Source organism: Fistularia commersonii, chromosome 33 (genome assembly GCF_037954325.1).
Source record: "Fistularia commersonii isolate RoL2024-O1a breed Wild chromosome 33, RoL_Fcom_v1.0, whole genome shotgun sequence".
NCBI classification, from domain to species: Eukaryota; Metazoa; Chordata; class Actinopteri; order Syngnathiformes; family Fistulariidae; genus Fistularia; species Fistularia commersonii.
The window spans coordinates 5,912,852-5,937,592 of NC_141316.1; the positions used below are offsets into that span (position 1 = coordinate 5,912,852).

At 42.4% G+C, this 24,741-nt stretch overlaps 2 protein-coding genes across 5 annotated transcripts; both read left to right on the forward strand.

Annotated features, from left to right (window-relative positions):
• Positions 1-49: 49 nt before the first annotated feature.
• On the forward strand, positions 50-6,600 carry LOC147214770 (uncharacterized). 2 transcript variants are annotated; one of them, XM_086140660.1, is made up of 6 exons: positions 50-581; positions 2,261-2,338; positions 3,061-3,111; positions 3,226-3,276; positions 3,366-3,416; positions 4,654-6,600. In XM_086140660.1, the coding sequence occupies exons 1-6, from the start codon at positions 536-538 to the stop codon at positions 5,373-5,375; spliced, it is 999 nt and encodes a 332-aa protein (XP_085996786.1). In that variant the 5' UTR covers positions 50-535; the 3' UTR covers positions 5,376-6,600. The 2 variants fall into 2 exon arrangements, with proteins under 2 accessions (XP_085996786.1, XP_085996787.1); XM_086140661.1 differs by having other exon boundaries at positions 2,261-2,307.
• A 5,151-nt stretch (positions 6,601-11,751) lies between these two features.
• Positions 11,752-22,855, forward strand: josd1 (Josephin domain containing 1). 3 transcript variants are annotated; one of them, XM_086140662.1, is made up of 5 exons: positions 11,752-11,912; positions 12,363-13,308; positions 14,335-14,463; positions 15,487-15,681; positions 18,996-22,855. In XM_086140662.1, the coding sequence occupies exons 2-5, from the start codon at positions 12,956-12,958 to the stop codon at positions 19,093-19,095; spliced, it is 777 nt and encodes a 258-aa protein (XP_085996788.1). In that variant the 5' UTR covers positions 11,752-11,912; positions 12,363-12,955; the 3' UTR covers positions 19,096-22,855. The 3 variants fall into 3 exon arrangements, with proteins under 3 accessions (XP_085996788.1, XP_085996789.1, XP_085996790.1); XM_086140663.1 differs by having other exon boundaries at positions 12,366-13,308; XM_086140664.1 differs by lacking the exon at positions 11,752-11,912 and having other exon boundaries at positions 12,944-13,070; positions 13,167-13,308.
• The last annotated feature ends 1,886 nt before the right edge of the window (positions 22,856-24,741 follow it).

A 24,741-nucleotide genomic window follows, 5' to 3' on the forward strand; every position in this document is an offset into this window, starting at 1 on the left:
GCCACAAAATTTGCACGTAACACATCTGAGGTAGCATTTCCAGTTTTACCTGTCCCATGAAGGTGTGTTCTGCTGAAGAAGTACTACAGTGTTACCCACATTCCTATTCCTTCATACTGCATTATTTAGACAGCACAATGAAGAGCAGTGTTGCTGTTAAAGGCAGGCCCGAGCAGGAAAACACATTGCGAAGGAGGGGTCAAACTCTACTTTGACGTGATTCACTTCAGTTTGATTGAAAGTAGATGTAGGAGGAGCTTAATCTTCATTTTAAGTCATGACTTACTGTGAGTAAGGAGGCTTTGGACTACTTTAATCGCTTGTCACGTCATACTCCTCTGTGATATTTGGTTTGATATTTATCTCCTATGTAATGAGTTCAGCTCTTTGAATGCATTCGACGTGTTTCAGCAACGCAGATTTTAAGGCCAAGTAGAGTTCATGAGAACAGGTATAGGTATTTTCATAAGTTCAGAGCTGAAGTGCTGTCACATATTCTGGCTGCATCATTGCTGAGTTTCCAGCAGCAGCAAAAATGGACTGTAAATGTGAAGCTGACAACACTGAAGATGCTACTGTGGGTGAGTCTTCCAATGCCTTATGTGTTATACCTACAGAACTATTCAGTATTGGTTTGCATAATGACAATCTCGATTAAACTGCACAAATGATTTCATGGATAAATGTGAAACTGTCTTCTTTAACTGCAATGTTACAGCCAGCGTCTGGGTGTTTCAAATCGTCACGCAGGTGTTGTTCAGAACACCTGAAGTCAATTAACTGCAGCCAATAAAAATGTGCTGACTTTTTTTTAAAAAATGGACACAACCATTCAATGGGGTGGTTGGTGCGCAGCAGGCTGTTCTTCCTGCTCTACTGTTTGTATTATTCCTTTTGTTGATTTGTGCAGCACCAGCCTTTCCCCTTCTTCCTTAGAACTGCAGCTCCGCACCATTTCCAGACTTTCACAATAGGTTTATTAAATACCATTGCATCTGGTTTTATGTTGCCTCTCTGATCTGGGAAGAAACAAATGGGGGCGGGGTGTATCTGTTAAAAAGGTCCCAACAATAGATCTAGGTTTGTATGGTTGGGGGGTTATGTAAGGTGCAAGCGTCCCTGTCAGCGTGCAGAAAGGAGCCAGCATGTTTTCTCAGCGTTTTAGTGAGCAGAATGTGCAGTTGCAGCTCTCTTAAGAAGCAGACGACCATGCTGACCAAGTGATAACGTGTGGTGAAATATAAATCCTTGCAGTTTATATCCTAAGGGGTGGGGTGTTACGGCCAGCACCTGCCCCCCTCTTTTGGTTTCAAATTGTCGTGTAGGTGTTCTGTGTTGTAAATCAGAAATCTGAGGACAGCCAGTCAACTGTGGCTAATCATCTTCTGACTTCTTAAAGGCAGACCAAATCATTCAAGTTGATGGCTGATGTGCGGCATTCTGTGGCCTACGGTGCGGGTGGCTCAGGCTGATGCTGTGTGGTCTGTGAGCTTAAGTACTGTTAAACGCTATGTCCTACTGTGTGATTTGTTAAATTCAACGTAGCAGCTAATGTGCAGCATGCCAAAGGGAAATGCAGTGTGGTTTGTGAGCCCAACTACAATGAGGGTGTCAGGGTTGCTGATTCTGAGGTGTTCATGTTTCTCCTCCCATTTCAGGAAGTGCAAAGTTGGTTTCCCTCTGTCCTACCTGCAGACATCCGGGTAGTGGATTGTTCTCCTTATACAGACTTCCTTGGTGTTTTATTCCTCTTGTTGATCAGCAGCCGACCTGTCTTCCCTTCATTGTAATGTTGCACCTTCTTTTCAAGACTGTCCCAATAAACAGATTAATTGAATAAAATTACATCCGGTTTTATGTTGCCTCCCTTTCCCAGACATAAAAGCAAAAGTTAAAAAAAATAATAAAGTCACTGCGGCCAGCAAACAATTTCACTGTACAGGGAAACACAAGTCCTTATTGTGTACTGTATATGACCATAAACACTTGGATCCTTAAATATACGAAGCATGAACAGCATTTTCCATTCAGTTTTAAGAATAGTTTAACAAAACTGCGTTACCTCAGATGAGCAGAATTTGACAAGTTGACTTCCTGTAATAAGATCTTATAAAGCTACTTCACAACCATTGTTTGCTATTTTGATCCCAAACCTCCATGTGTGTTTCATTCTCGATGACCCATACAATTGAAAGGTTAACCACATGATGAGTAGTGATTTATATGTTTGCCTCTGTTATTCCCCCTTAACTCTGTTTAGGATGGTGGCTAAGCAGTGGCAACGTCCAGATGGGAGCCTTCACTGTGGTGGGGTATCTTCTCTACAGATTCTCACAGAGTCAGTCACTCGGCCACCCAAAGCAGTACTGGAATTTGAAAAGCAGAAGGGTTCACTTGTCAGTCATATTGACTCCTACATTGACTGATGAGTGAACAAACTAGATAAAAAGTTGTGGAGAGACCTTTGTACTGGATTTAACCAATGGAACAGACACCAAGACTACCACTAAACTAATTTATATTGTTGCTATTGTAGGTGTCTTCTTAAAATGTAATGATTTTAAATACTGAATATGACTGAAAACTGGGACCAAAAACTTGACCCATAGTGGAGGATAAGAAACGTGGTTAATAAACGAATATGCAGAACATGTTTTAAGTTATGCAAAAGCAAGAAAGAGAACCTAAAAAGGTTCCAAATTACCTGAGAATTATATATATATATATATATATATATATATATATATATATATAGATAGATAGATAGATGATTTGGGAATTTGGGTAAACAAATGACCTATTTTCACAAAAATCTAGAAAATCTCCATTGATTGAAATATTTCAGTGTGTGATGATCTTTTCAAAAGCCTTCTCTTTTTCATAGAATATACTTTTCCTAAATGGATCCCTTTGGACCCCAAAAAGAATAAGTTCAATCACAACTAATAGAATCCAAAAACCTGATTCGATTCCTTGTAAACAACCAAAATCCTTTAACATATTATAACCACAAAAAATAAAATCAGGAAAATAAAAGTTATTGATGACACTGTGTTGCAGCCCTTCCTGCCCTAATCCGATGGCCAATTCGCCTCTTCTGCTCTTTAACTGGTGAGTGTAGGCTGCCTTTTACTCCCCCTATTGGCCATCAATAAAGCCCGAGTTACGAGATGAGGATCGATGAAATGAGAATACATCATGTTCAGGAGTGTTTTATGTCCTCAGGTCTGTCAGCTCTTTGGGGCTGGGTGAGCCGCCTCGTGGGGACCCTTCGTGGTATGAGGCCGTCCATCTCCATACAGAAAGAACAAAATCTAAAAGTGTCATGTGAAAATATCTCACTATTTCTGTTCTTTTTGCTCTAGGTATTCGGAGTTTCATTAAATTTTTGACTCGGATCTGGAGGTTCGTCGTAGGTAAGAAGGCTCCATGGTATACTCTTCACTGTGTGCTGTCAACTGTCTTTTCAGCAAAGGATACACAAGTCAAGTTTGGATGTTAGTTTACTGCTGTATGTTAGAGGAAGACAGAGGTGCAGTTAAGGAAACACACGACACTGATTTAGCAACAGGAAGGGGAAAACAATTTAATAAAAGATGTGGATGATAATTATAGGCCATTAATGTACTCCATCAGCATTTTCCTCTAAGCTGAAATGGCTGTTCCCTGTCATTCGAGCCATTACAGGTCAGTTCCCCCTTCACTTTTGTAATTCTAACGTCTCTGCTTTGAATCAGTCATCGCTTTCTTTGTTTTTAATGGAAATCCAGGGCTACACTGACCAAGCGAGGATTTTAGATAAGCCATAACTTTTCTAACTCAAGCAGGGATATGGAGAATGCTCATAGATCTGCCCTTCTGGGGATGGACTTCGTACCAAAATACCAAAAATTCTTGAAGATTAGATTTTTCTATTAAAATATATCCGAGGTATTGGTAGACATGGTATTGGTAGAATTCTGATAGCCTACAAGAAATAGTGATCGAATTTGAATTTTAAAGAAAAACTTGGAATTCTCGCTTTAACATAGGGGGACACAGGACAGAAGGATTTACAAATCTTTCCAGCGCAAACACAAATCGTTGATACTTGCTGATTTTATGGAGAAAATGTGGCTTTACGGTTTGTTGGTTGATTTGTTGGTTAGCGGTTCCACTCTGAACAAAATTTGTATTCATTTTGCCAAGTAGTGTACTTTTTTTTTTGTTTTTCAAAATGATTTAAAAATCAGTAAACAAAAAAATAGCAGCAGATTATGGTTTAATAAAAATATCTAGAATAATGTAAGCTGTTGGAAAATGAGGAACATAACATTCTTTGAAATTTTAGACAAATTCTTGCTGATCATTTAAGTTATGATTTAAGTGAGATCAGATTTCTTTAAAGTTTCTGAGGGACTACATTCTTGTCCGTTCAGAAGTCTTTGACAAACAAGAGAAGTAAAATTAAGTCAGTTAATTAAAATAAAAAAAGCATGAATCTACAGTTGTACAGGTTTTGGATGGCTCTGAGGTGGAAGGTCAATCTTCCCACTCATTAATTCCTATTATATATTAAGCATTCCAAAGTGGATTTGTGCTGCAAAGTTTTTTATTTTCTTTTTTTTTTTTTATTTCTATTAATCTAATGAAAATGTCTTTCTATTTGTGTAGGGTCATCTCAAGCCGAGCAGCATCCGAGCAGCATGCTGAGCCTGAGCGATGAAGTCAGGCTTATCCTCCTGGGGCCCAGCCGTGGAGGAAGGACCTCACTTGGGAACACTCTGTTGGACTACGGTGCAACAAAATCTGCTGCACCCCTGATGGAAAGCAGAAAGTGGAGGGCGGTAGTGGATGGTCAAGTGGTCACTGTGATCGACACCCCTGATCTCCTAGGTCAGTCCCTAGGGAAGGAAGAGAGAGCCAGAGAAGCTCTAAGGAGCCTCCAGCTGGCCAGCCCGGGACCTCATTCCCTCCTACTGGTACTTCCTGCACCAGGCTCCAACATGAATGCCCACCACAACGCCCTTCAGTTGATAAGAGCCATCCAGGACCTGTTTGGAGAAGGAGCATCAACGTATATTATTCCAGTGCTCACGCATGCAGATTGCCTGGCTCGAAGGCCCACTGTTGATCAGCTACTGGACATGAATGCTGGTGGTCTAGAAACAGCTACGTCTTTATGCGGTCAGAGGCCTGAGCTGGTGAGCAATAGGCCAGATCATCCACCAGAAGAACAGAGCGCAACACGCAGGGGGCTGTTGGGGCGTGTACGGGAGATCAAGGTGCGGAGAGGGCATTTCGTCCATGAGCTACAGAGGAGGGAGGACAACAGCAGGGAGAAGCTGCTATCTGATATGGCCGATGCGCTGGCCAGAAAACTGAGGGATGTGTAGTTTTAATCATACTGCGTCTCTCTTTGAAACTCATGATGGAGCACTGAAAAACAAGGAAGAATGATTTATCCAGTATTAAAAGTGAATAAGGAAGTTTTTTTTTCTTCTTTCTTTAACTGGTGGGAATTTGTGCCATCCTATTTATCCAATCATTTTTTTAAAAGTATTTTCATCACCTGTTTTTTTTTTTTTTTTATTTGGTAAGCCACAATGGTGTATCATCCTCAGGATATAGAAAAATATGTATCTGGTCTGCAGTTTTCTGCACATATGGTGAAACTACTTTTTAAGTATGTGAACTTGAGGTTTAATTCTGAAATATATTGTAGCGAGTCACAAATGCTTTCTGTATGATTTTGGGGTTGCTGGGAATTTTGTTGGTGTGGTTTGGGATGCAAGGAATTCTGTTTTGTTTTGTTTTTTTTTTACCTGGAATTGAGCAGGAACAGTTAGTCGTATTCCAGGCTTGTGTGGCGTGGCTGTGACCAACAGCTATTGCTCATTAAACGGATGTTTTACTGTCACCCAGGTGTTTCGCTTACTAAAACGTTACAGTATTCAGCCAGCAATCTGCCCCCCTGGCAGTGCTGTTGACAGGGTTCCTCCATCACTGTGGCTTTGGACCACATATGTGCTGTTTGCAGTCTAACATCCAGCTGCATTCAGTGTTCCGCTCTCTTGTCTCCATCAGTTACTTGAAGTTAGTTTGAACTTGCGCATTGGGCGGGCAAGTCAGGGGTCACTGGGCTAAATATGTTGAGGTTCACCGAGGAAGGTTAAGCGTGAACGATATTTCCCAGTGTGAATAACAGTTAAATTATTTCAAACATAGTTCATTGGGTCCCGGCTGCTTGGGCGGTTTGATCCATAGCTTTTTTTAAACTTGGCTGCAAAGCAAAGAGACTGCATTCAGCGTGAAAGTGCTCTCAAACTTGTTTTTGTTCGCTTTTTTGCTTACATGTAACAAAACAGGAAGAAAAGCACAGACCACATGGTATATTTTCTTTTAAGTTTTTAAATGGCCTAAACCAGTAAGTGTCAGGGTTCACAGCTGATCCCCGTTGTAATCTGCGCCAGCTGCAGCAGATGCCGCTAATCGAGATCCCTATAAAGGGCAGTGGCACTCTGCCTGGCGCCGGAGGATTGTGGTCTTCATGGATTACTGTGGGACCCTGCCACGACCCGGACCTCACCCTTGCCAACCCGGACCTCACCCCTGCTATGACCGGACCCCAGGTGTGACCTCCTTTCCCTTCCCGAGTCACGGCCGAAACCCAGTTGGCCGGCGTGACCTCTGTTCCCTTCCCGAGTCACGGCCGGGCCCCGACGGCCAGCGTGACCTCTGTTCCCTCCCGCAACCCGTACTGTTGAGGCCCAGCCTCTGCCGTTCAGTCTGCAAGTCGTCTCGTCCAGTCTGCAAGTCGTCTCGTCCGGTCTGCAAGTCGTCTCGTCCGGTCTGCAAGTCGTCTCGTCCGGTCTGCAAGTCGTCTCGTCCGGTCTGCAAGTCGTCTCGTCCGGTCTGCAAGTCGTCTCGTCCGGTCTGCAAGTCGTCTCGTCCGGTCTGCAAGTCGTCCAGTCCGGTCTGCAACTCGTCCAGTCCGGTCTGCAACTCGTCCAGTCCGGTCTGCGTCTCGTCCAGTCCGGTCTGCGTCTCGTCCAGTCCGGTCTGCGTCTCGTCCAGTCCGGTCTGCGTCTCGTCCAGTCCGGTCTGCGTCTCGTCCAGTCCGGTCTGCGTCTCGTCCAGTCCGGTCTGCGTCTCGTCCAGTCCGGTCTGCGTCTCGTCCAGTCCGGTCTGCGTCTCGTCCAGTCCGGTCTGCGTCTCGTCCAGTCCGGTCTGCGTCTCGTCCAGTCCGGTCTGCGTCTCGTCCAGTCCGGTCTGCGTCTCGTCCAGTCCGGTCTGCGTCTCGTCCAGTCCGGTCTGCGTCTCGTCCAGTCCGGTCTGCGTCTCGTCCAGTCCGGTCTGCAACTCGTCCAGTCCGGTCTGCAACTCGTCCGGTCTGCAACTCGTCCGGTCTGCAACTCGTCCCGTCCAGTCCGGTCTGCAACTCGTCCCGTCCAGTCCGGTCTGCAACTCGTCCCGTCCAGTCCGGTCTGCAACTCGTCCCGTCCGGTCTGCAACTCGTCCCGTCCGGTCTGCGTCCCGTCCGGTCTGCAACTCGTCCCGTCCAGTCTGCAACCTGTTCTCGTCTAGTCTGCAACTCGTCCCGTCCAGTCTGCAACTCGGCCCTTCCAGTCTGCAACCTGTTCTCGTCTAGTCTGCAACTCGGCCCTTCCAGTCTGCAACCTGTTCTCGTCCAGTCTGCAACTCGGCCCTTCCAGTCTGCAACCTGTTCTCGTCCAGTCTGCAACTCGGCCCTTCCAGTCTGCAACCTGTTCTCGTCCAGTCTGCAACCTGTTCTCGTCCAGTCTGCAACTCGGCCCTTCCAGTCTGCAACTCGGCCCTTCCAGTCTGCAACTCGGCCCTTCCAGTCTGCAACTCGGCCCTTCCAGTCTGCAACTCGGCCCTTCCAGTCTGCAACTCGGCCCTTCCAGTCTGCAACTCGGCCCTTCCAGTCTGCAACTCGGCCCGTCCAGTCTGCAACTCGGCCCGTCCAGTCTGCAACTCGGCCCGTCCAGTCTGCAACTCGGCCCGTCCAGTCTGCAACTCGGCCCGTCCAGTCTGCAACTCGGCCCGTCCAGTCTGCAACTCGGCCCGTCCAGTCTGCAACTCGGCCCGTCCAGTCTGGTCTGCAACTCGGCCCGTCCAGTCTGGTCTGCAACTCGGCCCGTCCAGTCTGGTCTGCAACTCGGCCCGTCCAGTCTGGTCTGCAACTCGTCCCGTCCGCAACCCGTCCAGTCTGCAATCCGAACTGTTAAGGCCCAGCTTCTGCCGTTCTGTCTGCATCTCGGCCAGTCTGCAACTCGTCCCGTCCAGTCCAGTCAGCACCTTCAACCAAATAAAAGCGCTTTCCACCCATCTCTGTCCCGAAGTGTGGTTCCCTGCTCGAGTCCGCCCCAGCACATCGTGACAGAATCCCCCGGCCATCATGGACTCGGGGAACCACACCCACCCAAGCCAGCTCCGTGGGGCGCCCATTGAGGGGGGGGTACTGTCAGGGTTCACAGCTGATCCCCGTTGTAATCTGCGCCAGCTGCAGCAGATGCCGCTAATCGAGATCCCTATAAAGGGCAGTGGCACTCTCTGCCTGGCGCCGGGGGATTGTGGTCTTCATGGATTACTGTGGGACCCTGCCACGACCCGGACCTCACCCTTGCCAACCCGGACCTCACCCCTGCTATGACCGGACCCCAGGTGTGACCTCCTTTCCCTTCCCGAGTCACGGCCGAAACCCAGTTGGCCGGCGTGACCTCTGTTCCCTCCCCGAGTCACGGCCGAAACCCAGTTGGCCGGCGTGACCTCTGTTCCCTCCCCGAGTCACGGCCGGGCCCAGACGGCCGGCGTGACCTCTGTTCCCTCCCCGAGTCACGGCCGGGCCCAGACGGCCGGCGTGACCTCTGTTCCCTCCCCGAGTCACGGCCGGGCCCAGACGGCCGGCGTGACCTCTGTTCCCTCCCCGAGTCACGGCCGGGCCCAGACGGCCGGCGTGACCTCTGTTCCCTCCCGCAACCCGTACTGTTGAGGCCCAGCCTCTGCCGTCCAGTCTGCAACTCGGCCCGTCCAGTCTGCAACTCGGCCCGTCCAGTCTGCAACTCGGCCCGTCCAGTCTGCAAGTCGGCCCGTCCAGTCTGCAACTCGGCCCTTGTAGTCTGCAACCCGAACTGTTAAGGCCCCGCTTCTGCCGTTCTGTCTGCAACTCGTCCCGTCCAGTCAGCACCTTCAACCAAATAAAAGCGCTTTCCACCCATCTCTGTCCCGAAGTGTGGTTCCCTGCTCGAGTCCGCCCCAGCACATCGTGACAGTAAGTTGGTTAAGGCCACTTGTATATCTTGGGTCTGACTCAGATACGTATCTATCTTTTTACAGTGTTTGAAAAAGAACATGTATTACTGGATTCATATGACTGTCATCACTTTTTTGTCAGGCAGTCACCCCAAATTGTCTTTTTAAGTTTGTTTTGGTCTCAATGGTAGTCTGTGATAGAAAACATTTTTCAGACCTCAAAAGAGCTGGGGTCAGCTACACAGAAGAAAAACTTGGACTTGAACAACATCTATGTTTCGGCAAAGCTTGAATGAAAAGACCAAACTTGGCCTATGACACTGCAACCAATGGAACATTACAATAATATGAACAGCCAAACCAAACTCGTGACTGAAAGAATAACTCAAAGCACTCCTGCTTAATTCAGACTTATGGCAGATGTCACATGAATTAAGGTTCAGTTGTTTAGACTCACATAGTCCTATAGAGAAGCTGTGTAACAGAGAAGTTCAAGGTGGAGGAGGGGCTTCATCAGGGATCAGCTCTGAGCCCCTTTTAGTTTGCAGTGGCGATGGACAGACTGACAGATGAGGTTAGACAGGAATCTCAATGGACCATAATGTCTACAGATGACATTGTAATCCGTAGTGAGAGCAGGGGACAGGTTGAGGAAAATCTGGGGGTGGAGGTATGCGCTGGAAAGATGAGGAATGAAGGTTAGTTGCAGCAAGACAGAATACGTGTGTGTGAATGAGAGGAACTCAGGTGGAACGGTGAGGCTACAGGGAGTGGAGATCAAGACGTTGGAGGATTTCAGGTACTTGGGGTCAACAGTCCAGAGCAACGGGGAATGTGGAAAAGAGGGAAATAAACGGGTTCAAGCAGATTGGAATGGGTGGAGAAAAGTGTCAGGGGTAGAAGATATCAGCCAGAATGAAAGGAAAGGTGGACAAGACAGTGGTGAGACCAGCGATGCTTTATGGACTAGAAATAGTGACACTGATGAAAAGATAGGAGGCAGTGCTGGAGGGCGCAGAGATGAAGATGTTGAGGTTTTCTTTGGGAGTGACCAGGATGGATAGGATCAGGAATGAGTCCATTAGAGGAACAGCACAGGTTAGATATTTTGGAGAGAAGGTCAGAGAAGCCAGACTGAGATGGTTGGGTCATGTACAGAGGAGGGAGAGTGAATATATTGGTAGATGGATGCTGAAATTGGAGCTGCCAGGCAGGAGGTCTAGAGGAAGACCAAAGAGAAGATTTATGGACGCAGTGAGAGAGGATATTAGTTACTTAGTGAGACAGAAGAGGTTACAGAGAATATGGTTAGATGGAGAAGGTGTTTCACTGTGACAACCCCTGAAGTTGTCTCAGAAGAGATGACGTGGCTCAATGGATGGCCTTTTATGGTGGCACCAAGTTGCAGCTGTTGTCTCTTTCTGCCACTCGCTTAGCGGTACAATTGCATAGTTTTTTTTCGAGCAACTTTTTTCACTAAGGAAATTAATTAGCCCTTAAAATGGCTAGCGGGACTGTTTCATGAATAAAATTATTGAGCTATTATCAGTATACTAATTTCCCTTAGGCTGTGACAGCAAAACAATTTCTAATTATTGAAATGATCAACTGAATTATTAGATCAGTGAAAGTAGGACCCGTATCTTGTGTTAAATTTAATACTACAGTGCTTGCAGAACAACCAATCTATAAGCGTAAATAATCATTAGTCTATGGGTCTGTGAAGGTTCTCGGTAATCCAGGTCATCGTCAATTGTTGTCAAATCTTATGTTACAAGTTAGAAAACTCAAATAGCTCAGATGAGAGGTGAAACTGGTTTGAGGAGAGAAACAAAGTCCAGTTCCACAATAAGATTTGACAGCTTACACATTGTAGACCATTCAACTGAGGGAATCCCATGGCTATTTTATGCAAATAGACTAATATGAGATTTCATGCCATAAACATGGCGATTTTAACAGGTTATGCATGCCAAAAAGATGACAAAAAAATCCCATACATGCTTATGCATGTCTAAAAGAGGACAATTGCGGGTGTTACTCATGGTACAGTTGTTTGATTTCGACACCACGGCCACATACTGTTTCCACTTGAAAATCCACCCGATAATACGAAGCTGACTACTGACTTTTCCACGTGAATATTCAAACAAGATTACTTATGAAAGGGAATCAATCTTAATAAACATTGAAAGATCAGACACAACATAGTATTGAGGATGACCACTCCTGGCCTTTGAAAAAAAAAAAATCACACACCTTTTTTTTTTTTTTTACATCATTTGTATCTTACTGCTCCTAACAAACTGTGAAGTATTGGTTTAGTAGGTCGGTGATATGTATCATTAAACGCGCTCCTTCCTGGGGAAATTAAAGTGGAAAGTGCGGGGTTTCGCAGTCTCTGGGGAGGGTCTGCCTCTGTCTACTGACGCAGGCGGCCACAGCAATATGGAGCCAGGGCGACGCTACTGCGCATGTCCGCGTTTGCACGGAAGAGTGAGAGAGAGGGAGAGAGAGAGAGGGAGAGAGAGAGAGCGAGAGAGAGTAGGAAAAAAGTGGCAAAGACAAAGGACTGAACAGCCTTTGGAAGAGAAGCGTAGAGCGGATAGAGTTTTTAAACAGTTTTCCAAGCCTTGGGCTGTGACAGCCGCTCCGAGGTGAGTGAACCTTGACGGAAAACCAAGTTGAAAGGCGCAAAGAGGCGTTGAGGTTGTTTGTTGTGGAAAAGGTAGTCACGTAAAGAAGCCAGGAGATTAAACGGCAGATATCTGATACTTTCACGCATTAATGGCATCTTTTACGTGCCTGGCGTGTGAGTGTAACATCGGTTACCACGATATATACGGAGTCGACACTGTCTGTCGGGCGTGTTGTGTTTTTCTCGGGGTTGTTGTCATATGTTGCTAGCTAACTGAACAGTCAGCTTCCTCTAACTGGTCCAGCCTCCTGGAAAATGTTTATCTTCTCATTTTGGGGTCTGCTGACCGAGTGTGTAGCACTATCCATGTTATTTGGGTTCTGCAGAACAACTTCCCCCTCAAAAAATGATTTTCTTTTGAACATTTTCTTTGCAAACGATCAAGTGACACGTCTGTTCTTCTTTCCAGCAGTTTTTTGACAACATCATCAAATCCCCGTTGCATCAGTTCCAGTGGAAGTGAGGCTCCATGGTCAGCAGCTTGGTGATGGAAAGAACTACAACGCTATAGGCTTCATTGACTAAATGGAAAGAGCTGTCAACACACAAATGCACAGAGGATGGAGGGAGTGGAAACGCACACGGCTGTTTGATTGACAACCGCACTTTGTTGTCGCTGGAGGAGTAATCTTTAATTTGCAATTATCAGGGGGTTATCTCCATATTCTGTTTTGGACCTAGGTCCCATCTAGAGGTCCACTTTTCTCCCTCCTTGCCTGCCTTTCTGCTGATCTGTCTACGCATCTATTATTTAGAGAAAGACGGCGTTTCTGTGTTAAACAGCCACAGGTCTCATTTACCTTGCAACCCCCACCTCCCCTCTCAACGGTTCAGAGACACACAAGCTCCTCTTTTCCAAGGGGCTGAGAGGTTACCATGGCAATGGTTGTCATGATGCAGATGTAGCGTCCTGAAGGTGGTAATTGTGGAGGTAGTGGTGGAGCTGGAGGAGGTGGTGGTGGTGGCGGAGGAGGGGGAGGTGGTGGCGGTGAATGCCCAGGGATGGGAAGCACTCCGTACCCTGCTGGTGAGTGGAAGGGGAAGGGCAGAGGTGGCCTGCAGGAGCTTGGTTGTATGCCCTGGAAGGTCAGCAAGCAGAAAGGTGGAGGAAGAGGAGGTGAGATGGTGGGAGCAGAGGAGCGTTGTTGTAGGGATCCTAGGGACTCACAACAGCAAGATCTGTCATCCTCCTCTTCCTCCTTCACCCCACCAGTTCATCCCCAGCCCTCTCTGACTCCTCCAGCTATTTATCATGAGAAACAGCGGAGGGAGTTGTGTGCGCTTCATGCGCTCAACAATGTCTTCCAGGATGGGACAGCCTTCAGTCGGGACACCTTACAGGAGATTTACCAGAGGTGAGTAACTTTGAGTACAAGACTCACCGCAGGCCTCATCAGATTATCATAGCACTAATATTCAAAACAGTAGCTGTCTGTGAATTAATTTTAAATCAATACATTGCAGTGATTGAGTCAAAGCACTCAACCTATAAGTAGTTTACATTAATAACCGTGGTATTCAGCCAATAGATTTGTCATTTCTTGAGCAACAAAATTGCAAATTTGGTAATCCCCGCCTGTCAAATATAATTATTTTTCTTGTTTTTTTTTTTATACTTTCTATGCGGAAAGTACAGTATGTTTTTGGTTTGGTAAATATATAAGGCAACTGTTTTGGGACTTTGGTAAATGTTTACATTCTGCGCTATGTCCTGACATGTCATAGATCAGTCACCTAGTGTGTTTGTTAAGAGACAGATTAATCATGAGTAGCTGCCCCAAGGCTTTATTTTCCTTTGCGCTTTTTTAGTATCCCTGAAATGAACCTTTTTCCCTGACATTTTCTGATCAAATTAAGTTTTCTTAGTTGATTAAGACAGTTTCTTTTATTGTTGGGAAAAAAATTGAGGAGATATACTGCAGTCTTACAGTCCTGTTGTTAAATTTGCAATTTCCAAAATAGTACCAAAAACCTCTTTACTTGCAATTTTTGCTTTAATGAAACGTTTTTACTTTCGATCTGTATAATAAATGGACACTTCTAAAGATGAATCCCTACTTTTTGGCAATAAAGAATACATTAGTTGATTATAGTTTCCTTTTAAAAAAAATCATGATTTACCAATGCTTTGAAGTCAAGGCCCTGCAATGTTCAAAACCCAAATATATATTAACATGGCATCTCTCACTTTAGCCATTGAATTAAGCGTTGAGTTGAAAAGTGAATAAGGAATAGTCACTGCTAGCCTACTGTATCTGTAAAATAACATTATGCAAATTATTGCCATACTGTGCTGTCATTTTTTTCCTCCTACACCCTGAGTTAATGCAGTGCAGTTTGTAAAAACGGTTATCATAAGGTTCTTTTGTTTGTTCATACAGACTTTCTCCAAGTACTCTGGTTACTCCTCACAAGAAGAGCATGCTGGGCAATGGGAACTATGACGTAAACGTCATCATGGCTGCTCTGCAGACCCGCGGATTTGAGGCAGTTTGGTGGGATAAAAGAAGGTATGTAGCGCTGATGCTGGGATTCTGTAGGTGTTGCTAATGATCTCGATGCCAGGTACCTTAGCCTTCTGCCCTTGTTGTTTTCTTAATAATCAATGTTAGAGTCATAGAGGGACAGAGCTTGTTGGTGTTCTATCTGGCGCTTGTTCTGATACCTGTAGTTTAGAGATATCTGATTAAATTCAGTTATGTAAATATAAAAAAAATGTAATTAAAAATTTTCCTGACCTTAGTCACTATAATCAGCCAAGTCTCAAATTATTTTTTTGTTGATGAGTCAGCAGCTCCAGTAGTTGGAAAAGTGCAGGGCTATTTTATCAGCATTCTGGCTTCCCTTGTTACCCGCCTTGCATAACTGTTGACAAGACCAGCAACCACAGACATGCATTCATCAGAAAAAAGGGTAGTGTTATCACAAAATCCACATTTTCATTCCTCTGGTTTGTCCAGAACAGGAATAAAATCACAGTTACTCCTAATCTGGCTGAAAAGACAACAATAATACACCCAGTTTTAAAAAAGACAGTTGCGATGCATTTAAAGTTTCAATCAACAAACAGATTATTCCATAAACCTCAGTGCCGCTTGTTTGCCCTGTTATTAAATGTACCATACACATGCGCAAAAAGTAAACAGGATAACTTCCTGATCAAAGTTTAGTTTGGTTCATCTATGTCATGAGCCTGTTTATTTCTGATACCTTAGGTCCATTCCCTGAAAGGACTTCTATCCTTTTTAAATATACTCAAATATACAAAGAACATCAGCTGACATATTGAGATCTGTTTTTTTTTTTTTTATCTACTAGCAAATTCCAGTCTTCATGTTTGCTCCAAAAATCCAGTGTCGATCAGGCTCGTGTGATGCATTATGCAAATTGAACAAAGCACCAAACATTTTCCTTAATTTTCTCCTCGTGGTGTCTTTTTATAAGTTTAGAAATACTATCATAGCTGCTACAAAGAGTAAAAGAGAATCCAAAGGAAAGTTTGCAAAATGTAAATGTTCCCTGTGCTTCTGCAGGGACGTAGGCAGCATTGAACTGTGTAACGTGACTGGCTTCATTCTGAATGTACCATCCAACCTGCGCTGGGGGCCTCTGCGGCTGCCACTCAAACGGCAGCATTGGATTGGGGTCAGAGATGTTGGAGGGGTTTATTACAACTTGGACTCCAAGTTGCGTAACCCCCAACCCATTGGTAATCCAGACGAGCTCAGGTGAGAGGGATGAGAGGTGAAAATAAGTAAATAGGAGGCGTCCTGCCTGACAGCTATCATGTCACCAAATGCTCTTTTTGCAAATTGTTATCTGTCTGATCATAGAGTTGGGCGGTAATGGGGGTCAGCTCAGTGTGATTGTTTGGGCTGAAACCGTCAGTAAGATTGAAAAGAAGTTCTATCCAAGATGTCCTGGAGGAAGCTATTCTTCAAATTATGTGGACCAAGTTTAGGGAGAGTCTTTCTATGCCAGCATGCCTGTGTCCCACTGTAAAAAGACGGGTCTGTTACCAAACGGTTGCCTTAGTCTGGTGTGTAAGACCTTAATTGGCCCTCACAGAGCACTGAACTCTGACCTCGACCCCATCGATTACCTTTTGGATGAACAAGAATTAAGAATATGAGCCGGGTCCTCTTGTCCAATGTCAACCTGACTTCAAAATGCCCATCTGAATGAATCGGCTAAAAGCCCTAGACTTCAAGACCATGGAAAGCTCTTATAGCTCCAAACAACAACTGACTCTATCAGCGATTTAGGATAGGATGTCATAAAAGTTCTTATGGGTATAATGTCCTGGTGACTTAAGAGTTCTATACATATAATGACATGGCAGGGGTTTAAAGATAGTGTAACACTGAATAAATCAAGTTTAAAATGACCTTTTGCTTTAATAACTTGACCAATGTAATCATAAAAATATTAACTGAATTAAATTAGATTATTGCTAGAAAGGTTATGTTTATTGGGGTCCCAAAGCAACCAGCGAAAGTTTGACAACTGAAAAAAGAAATTATAAAAGGGCAAAAAGTAATTTGTCCTACTGTGATGCTAGGAGACTGACCCAGACCAGAGGCACAGGCTTGGAGCCCATCTTCCAGTATGCAGCAAATAATATTTGCCACTTAATTAAAACTTCCTGCATATGTTTTACGGTCAAGGCTTAAATAGTTTCACAGCTGGAAGCCTTATTGTGATACAGAGGCAGGAAACATCCCACCTCTCCCTTTTCATCTGGGTTTTGGGTGGGGCTCGTCAGAACAGCTATGAACCCTTTTTTCATTCCTGTGTGGTCAGACAACACATTGTGCAAACTGGTTGTTGTCAAGCATGTTGTCAAGCATAACCTTCTCTAGCCCGCTATGATCCAGCATGCTGTTGCACTTGGTAACGTGGAGAATAAGACTGAATAAGGCAATTGAGAATCTGTCAGCTTTCTGTTACAACACACAACAAAAAATAGGGCAGGAACGCAAATTGAGTGTGAAATCTATATTTTGAAAAGTAAATAGAGGCACCCCATCACATTTTGTCAGTCAGTTCAGAACAGAGAACTGAAGTCAGAGTTGAAGCCAAAAAGTGTCGTCATTTGTATAAGATAAGGGCCAAGAGATATGGAAGGGGAAAAAAATTCCCGTAGCTGTTTCCTTCATGCATGAAGTTACCTGTCTAGGTATGGGAAATCACCTGTGAGATGCACCAGAAATGAGTTGAGTGAAAATGGGCTTTATCATTATTATTGTTATTATTATTTTTACGTATTTATTCATTCATTTTGGTTATTCAATGCTGATTTGTTGTAAATAATTAAAATGCTACTCTTGGCTTTTCCCCATGATTTTCAAAACAAATATATAATTTTCCTGGAGGTGCTACATTTTAAGCAAATTATTTGGGGTAAACCAAATTAAACAAGCTGTCAAAAACATGAATCTTAAGGACAATGATTGAAATCTGGTAATATTAATATAACACAATTTTTAGTTTGCGATGCACTTGTATATTGACATATTGCCCTGCTCTATAAATGTTTTCATACTGTAATCTGGTGCTTTGTTGACACAAAAAAGGTAAAACACAGACTTAAAAAAAAAGATCACAGGGAAGTATGGTTTTGAACAACATTTAGGATCATTTAATAATCTTTCAGTTGAAAAAGAGGCAGTGTCTTATCGAGTGTGGTATTAGCAAGGGAAGACACTTTGCTCTCTGGAGGCATTTTGTTTTCAGGTTGCTCAATTTTCCAAAACATTGTCTTAAAAGCAATCTCTACATCATCCGGGCGGCACATTCTTCAACACATGATCAATTCAAGATGACTTGATCAGATTTTGGTTATAAAAGGCCAAGGTCACGGTGACCTCAAAAAAATGTTTTGGCCTGATTATACAATATGTCAAGGGTAGCTAAATCAGTCGCAATTGCAGTAAAATGTTGTGTTAATAAACGTCAAAATACCAGCCTTCAACTGAAAGCAGTCTCTCCGGTTTTAGACACTAACAAAACATTTGTTCTTGCCTCATCCATTGCAGTTTAGAAGCTTTTGGATATTGGTTATATTGATGTTTTTTTTAATATTGGCAACTTTATGCAGAATAACTGCTAGAGACTATAATTTCAGTGTTTACAGGCACATCCGCCAGCTTCTCTGCTGTTGCGAATCTAATTAATGATGTGAAAGCAAAAGAAGCTTCTCCCGATTACGTGGCCATCTCTGCTCCACTACAGTTTTGCTCTTGTTTTGGTGAATTGCCTGTGGAAAAATCATTATGTTTGATATAAGTTTGCAAAATGCACAGACTAAGCTTTAGTCTGTAAATGAATTTAGTCTGTAAATAAAACAAGGTTTTAACTTGTTCTTAAATTAATTAGTTGATGTGATATTTTGCAAGGTGATGTTGTGGCAAGGGGGGTTAAAAATGGGATTGAAATTGAGTTTTTTGAAAATTGAAATAAACAAGAAAGGGGATAAACAAAGACCACCTAAAAATAATATGAAAAACAAAACGTCAGCAGAAATTTCTTCAAAATTAGCAAATCTAAAACAAAAAACTTTTGCAGACAGTTGTTTCAAAGACCGAGAAACAAATTCAAAAATGGACATTTATTTTGCAAAAAGAATGCAATAATAGTCAGCAAGGAATAGCAAATAAATTGGCATGAATTATCTGGAAAAGGATCAGGTCTGCTGCATTCTGTATATGACACCTAATATTCCTTGAATAGATTTCTAAGCATTGATATGGAAATGGGCCGCCACTGAATATCATGATTACATTTTCCCTTCATTTAAACACACATCATCGATGTACATTTGTTGTTCATCTGCAGGCTGTGCAATTACTCAACTGGTTGCTGAAAGATTCAGCATTAGCATTCAGCATTCAGTTTATTTTGAGTGGCTCTAGCACTCCAACGGTGAAAAAGTGAAGTGCCACACTATCAGAAAGTGAATGGGTTTTTACTGTTATGGTTTCCTATGATGTAAATAAATGATTCAATATAGTAACTGTGGCTGGTATTGTTTGCTTTCTAGGAAGTTTCTCCGCCTGCAGCTGCGAGGGAAGAACTGTGAACTGCTCTTGGTGGTTTCAGAGGAGGTGGAGGCTCACCAAACATGGCGGTCTGACAGCTAAGGTTGAAGCTGACAATTACAGATCCAAGTGGCCCAGTGAGCTAATCACAGATTGAGTTAGAGGTGGAAGTGGAATCGTGCACAGCCAGTCACCTGGCAGATTTTTTTTTTCCCTCTCTTTTTGGGTTTTGTTTACATGGTCATTGCTGGATCCTTTCCTGATATGACGCAAAGCAGTGAAGGAAGCAAACATTTTACTAACGGAGTCAAAGAATCACAACCCAGTTAAGACTAAAGAGAAATTACTTTGGTGTTTTTGCTTTCTTGTGTTTTTTTTTTCGTTGTTTTTTTTTTTTTTATATATTGACTATTTTTCAATGTCAGTTTTCATCTTATATGTTTTTATTTTTTCCTTTGTACTGTTCCTGTTTTCTAAAGTTACGGGAGTTCGGGCTATATAGAAGACGCCGCGTCTCTCTCGGTGAACCTCTTTGTTTTAAGCCATGATGTTCACTGATATGTCTTTGTGTTTCTGTCAGTATCCCTTTCACCAAAGCGTGCCCTTCTTCGCCTCCATCTGACGACACAGCACTCCCCACGTTCCCTTTTCACAGGTCAGACTTTATATTACATCCACTTCTCAAAACACCACTGGCACAGATGGAGCCTCTCAAGTTTTTTTATACAGCAACACAGCAATGCAACACCCAGGCCAAGCACTCCCTCTAGTGGATTAGTGCCTCACTTACAGCATCCTCCTGTCTTTCGATACTTGACATTTGAGCGGTCACTGTCTGCTACTCATCATGGAAATTCTTCGGTGGGCCACTTTCCCAGTAATTTTAGAAAAGACGCTAGTGTAATTAAATGGTTCAGTGGTTGTGACAGAGTGCCCCATTGTATTTTGTGCCACACCCCTATCACAGTTATTATTCACTATAAATTACAAGGGTGTTTGCTATGGTATGACTCATCAGAAAATGTATGCTGGGAAAAGGGCCTATTTTGACATGTCATTGCAGGGTAAATGCTGCTATAATAAAAAGGGGTTAATTATGGCCTTGTTCCACTTAGATGGCCAGGGTCCTGGTATTGTGCATGCTGGTGTCAATGCTGCTGTGGCATCACACACTAAATAGAATGGGACCATGATTAATCTTTTATCAGCTGATTACCCTTGTGGCTGTGATAAAGCCCCCCAGGAAAGAATAATACATGTATCATGATGTAATGAGACAAACTATCATTTAAATGACAGGTTAATTCACATATTCACACAAAATATAAAATAAACCGGAGCTGGTCATATTTTGTATTACAATGCACAAATGTCTTTCCGTTTAAAGCAGCTATAATCAATGTTATGTAAAATATCAGTGTATCAAAAGATTTTGTGAACTGTCTGCTCCTCTGAAGAGTTCAGCTCATTGTTTAGCTGGCGAGGGCAAAATTCAACTACCACCAGTTTTCATTTGTTTTCTTTGGGGTTTTATTTTGTTTTTTTAACCTGCAGCAAGGAACTGTTTTCCAGGGAAAACCCTGTGCACTACCTTGCTTAGCACCACTTACTTCAGTGAATCACCGCTGGCAACCACTGGTGAATGTGGAGCAGATAAAGAGCCAGATACGTTCACCAGGAGTTGATAGAGAATTAGCTTTTGCCGGAGGGAAGAAAATATGGCTCCCAATGAACGGTTGTGATGCGCTCTGCTGAAAGTTTACTATGTCTGCCATATTCACTTCAATGCTGATATTGTTTCAGTGTTGTGCTGACAAAACTCTTTTTACTGTGCCCCACAACTGGCCAAAACACAGTTAACGACGATCCACTACATGCTTGTTATGGAGCTTATGACAGATTGTTTGTATTCATTACTGTCTATGACGATAAATGGATTATACTTGGTCGGGGACTGTTAGTCAATATAAATTAATTTGAGTATGCTACAACAGTTCTTACAGATTGCTATTTCTGTTGTTGTTTGTTTCTGATTCTTAATAAGCCACAAAATGATTAATTGATCATGGACCAGCGACATGGACTTGCTACTATTTGTGGTCCTGTTTTCTGGCATCATGAGTTCCATGGCGACTGTGCAACCTCAGTCTGCAGATACAGCTAGAAGATTCATATGCCTAAATTCCAACAAATCACTCAAAGCCCTGATGTGATATGCAGTACATTTATGTTTGTACTGTTTCATAATTACATGTAAAAAAAGTATTTTTAATATGTAGTGTAATTATGCAGCAGTGTATGCATAAAGATTATATATATCTAGATATGTATATTTTGTATTTTTTTTTTGTATTTGTTTTTATTGAGGCATTCAAATTCCAAAGCTCTGGAGCAAGCATATAGATGGACTTTATGAATTCATTTTTTCATCATTTAAGTGCTTTATTGTTCCAAGTCACCACGACAGTATGAATATGTTTTATTTGTGCATACCAACCACTCTTGTGTAGGGCTGAGCAGGGTATCTATTTGTATCAAATATTGTCGAACAGATATCATATGGTCAATTTTATTTTATATATTTTTTAAATCGTGAAAACTGCGATGTATAAAATTTTGCTTTCTACATCAAGTCACAATATATTGTCTGATAAATAACTTTTTTTTTGACAACTAACTCCTTATTTTTCTTTTAAGATTTTTCTAATCTGTTTTTCTTCACGGGACTATGCCATTTGTGTTCAAAGTCATTTGCAAATGTCTGAATAAACTGGATATCAGTCTACTTTTATAGTTAGCAATATCTATAACATTGCCTAAAAATCAACTGGAACTCATCGAAAGTAAATATTAAGTTAATAAGCTGAGCATTTGCAAGATATCAACAAAGTCAGTGTCATGTTACTGAGAAACTAGGCAAAACTGTCTTGAAAATCTTAAAGCAAACACCTAAATGTTTGGATATATACTGTATAAATATTGATACGGAAAGACAGGCTATGGTAATGGTCTGTTTTTCTTTTCCTTTAATGCCCAGCTTTCCTTGCATGAGAATGTGTTATCTAGCAGTGGTGAAATGTCAACGCACAGACGATGACAAAACAGGGTAACACCACAGGAAATGATACTTTTTCAATGTATCGGGGGGTTTTTTGTTTTGTTTTCTGTTTTTTTACTTTGTAGCCCATGAGCTCTGTATATCCAGGTGGTCTGTCGCATCGGTTTGAACTTGAAATACACGGACGAAAGGCACGTGTTGCCCGGTGGTGAATCGACTTGGGGAATGAAGATGTTGGTCTCCAAACCCAGGAAGAAACATATAGTTGATTTTGAGCATATGTCCACTCCGATGTAAGTTTTGGTTGTTTTTGTTCTAAGATATTTTCTATTGTAGCTTTGAGATTTATCAGCTTTAATAGAAACCGTTTATAGTTACGTGTATTGTCTAACGACAGTACTGGCCTTAATACAGTTACATTAAAATTGGAAATGCTGTGCAGGTTGATATCAAGTCAGAAGATGTGCTACAGAGCACTAATTTATTGCAGAATTATAGCAATTGATAAATGATCTTTTCACTTTTGCAGCCAAGGACTTTAACTACAATGTTTTGAAAGAGTATATGACTTTTTAAAGTCACAATCAATGTTTTTCAACGGTGCTTGTCCTCTCAGCCAATCTTTACTCACTAATGTTATACTGTCGCACACACTTGTCCAATGTTTGCTTATTACGCCATGGCAATCTGTTCAACACTCCCTGAACAAAGGGCCTTGATTGTCGCTGTATATTCTTTTTTTTTTTTTATTTAAAGTTATTTTAATATTTTGCATAGAATTAAAATGCTTATAATGGCACTTTATGTCTGAGCTGCAGTGTGGGTGTATTAAACAGACGATGCTCTGAAAGGCTTATTGTCGTGTCATGAACACAAGACAGATATTCTCTCAGCATGTTGTTAGAAAATGTTTTGGTCAGAGGTGGACAGAAACTAAGTGCGCTATTCTTGGTCTGCATTAACTCATTGTGGTTATACTCCAACTTTTATGTATCTTCTTTTAGCCTACTTGTTAGAAAGAAATATTAGCCAGCACAGTTACTTGAGGGATGTAATTACTTGATCATTAATTTTGATAATCATAAAAAGAATATTCAATGCTCTGAAATACATACACTGTTCAAGATTAAACCCAAGAAATTCAGTGGCGGCTGCTTTCTAAAAAAGCATTTATAACCAGGGGCTTCTGCTTTTTGTTCTTATTCTTTTCCTCTGGGCTGTTGCCTTCAGGGGTCCCCACAGCCAATCGTGTAGCCCCATCTAATCCTACCCTCTTCATCTTCTTCGCTCACTTCATGTCCTCTTTCACTCCATCTATAAATCTCTTCTTTGGTCATCACTCTAGGCCTCCTGCCTGGCAGTTCTCACCTCATCATCCTTCTACCCAGATATTCACTGCGCCCCCCCCTGCATGTGTCCGAAACCATCTCAGTCTGACCTCTGTTACTTCATCTCCAAAACATCTAACTTGTAAGGATATTACCTAAAAAGAAAATGATAGCTACATATGGTTGATCACCGACTTTGGTTTTGCAGAATTGATAAAAAGTCCTATACTATAAATCATCACCATCTCAGTCAGACATTAGGTGTTCACGCAGCAAAATTCCCTCTCAACCATCTCCGGGAGGAGTAGTTCTTAAAATTCAGAAGGCCTAATTGACTGTTGAGAACAGCATTTTCTTTCACACGTCCTGTATGAAGTTCCAAAACTGTCAAACTCTAATGTGAAAACATGGACAATTGAAACATTTTTTAGTCAGTATAATTATTATTAAAAAAAAGAAAGTGAAATCACATAGACAATATCACCCAATATTTAATAGTGTAACCACCTAATTAATAAATTGTTAATAATATATGATAATGAAAAAAGATACTAGCCATTGATATGTTGTCATTTTAAGTCGTGGGTCTAAAGATAGAGGTGTCGCACCTTCATCTTTGAGCCTTCAGAGGCTACATGAAAATTTCCTGATTTAAAAAAAAATAAAATAAAATACTTTTACAGCTTGATATATCATCAAATGTCCACCAATTATTTAGATGGTTGCTTATCCATTGGTCAGTGCTTGTTTTATTTATGTTTATGTTATGTATTTCTGTTTGGTTTGGTTTTGTTTTGTTTTTTTTGTTTTTTTTATGGTGGCTTAAACAACTTGGAAAGTCTTCACCACTTCACCACAGCTGACACCATCTAACAATATCCTCTTCTGTCACACCAACCTCATTCATGTCCTACTCATGTTCCACTACATCCATAAATCTTCTCTTTGGTCTTCCTCCAGGCTTCCTGCCTGCCAGTTCCAACCCCAGCATCCTTCTATCGATATGTTCACTATCCCTCCTCTGTTCATGACCAAACCATTTTAGTCTGACATCTCTGACCATAGCTCAAAAACAGATGACATGTGATGTCCCTCTGATGGACTGATTCCTAGTTCTGTCCATCCTCAGCCCTCCCACAGAGAACCTCAACATCTTCATCTCTGCTTCCTGTCTCTTCCTCAATGCCACTCTGAAAACCATACAGCGTTGCTGGTCTTGTACACTTTTCCTTTCATTCTAGAAAAGAATATCAATAAAAGATGCAGTATTAGAATACAGCACTACCGCTGTTGACATTATTTTAAGTCGTAAATCTAAAGACAGAGGTGTCAGACCTTCATCTTCAAATCCTCGGATGCTGT

Coding starts and splice junctions, on each gene's coding strand:
- josd1 (XM_086140662.1), top strand. CDS start 12,956: ATGGGAAGCACTCCGTACCCTGCTGGTGAGTGGAAGGGGAAGGGCAGA. Junction 13,309..14,334: donor TTACAGGAGATTTACCAGAG/GTGAGTAACTTT, acceptor TTGTTCATACAG/ACTTTCTCCAAGTACTCTGG. Junction 14,464..15,486: donor GTTTGGTGGGATAAAAGAAG/GTATGTAGCGCT, acceptor GTGCTTCTGCAG/GGACGTAGGCAGCATTGAAC.
- LOC147214770 (XM_086140660.1), top strand. CDS start 536: ATGGACTGTAAATGTGAAGCTGACAACACTGAAGATGCTACTGTGG. Junction 3,112..3,225: donor CCTCTTCTGCTCTTTAACTG/GTGAGTGTAGGC, acceptor TTATGTCCTCAG/GTCTGTCAGCTCTTTGGGGC. Junction 3,417..4,653: donor GATCTGGAGGTTCGTCGTAG/GTAAGAAGGCTC, acceptor CTATTTGTGTAG/GGTCATCTCAAGCCGAGCAG.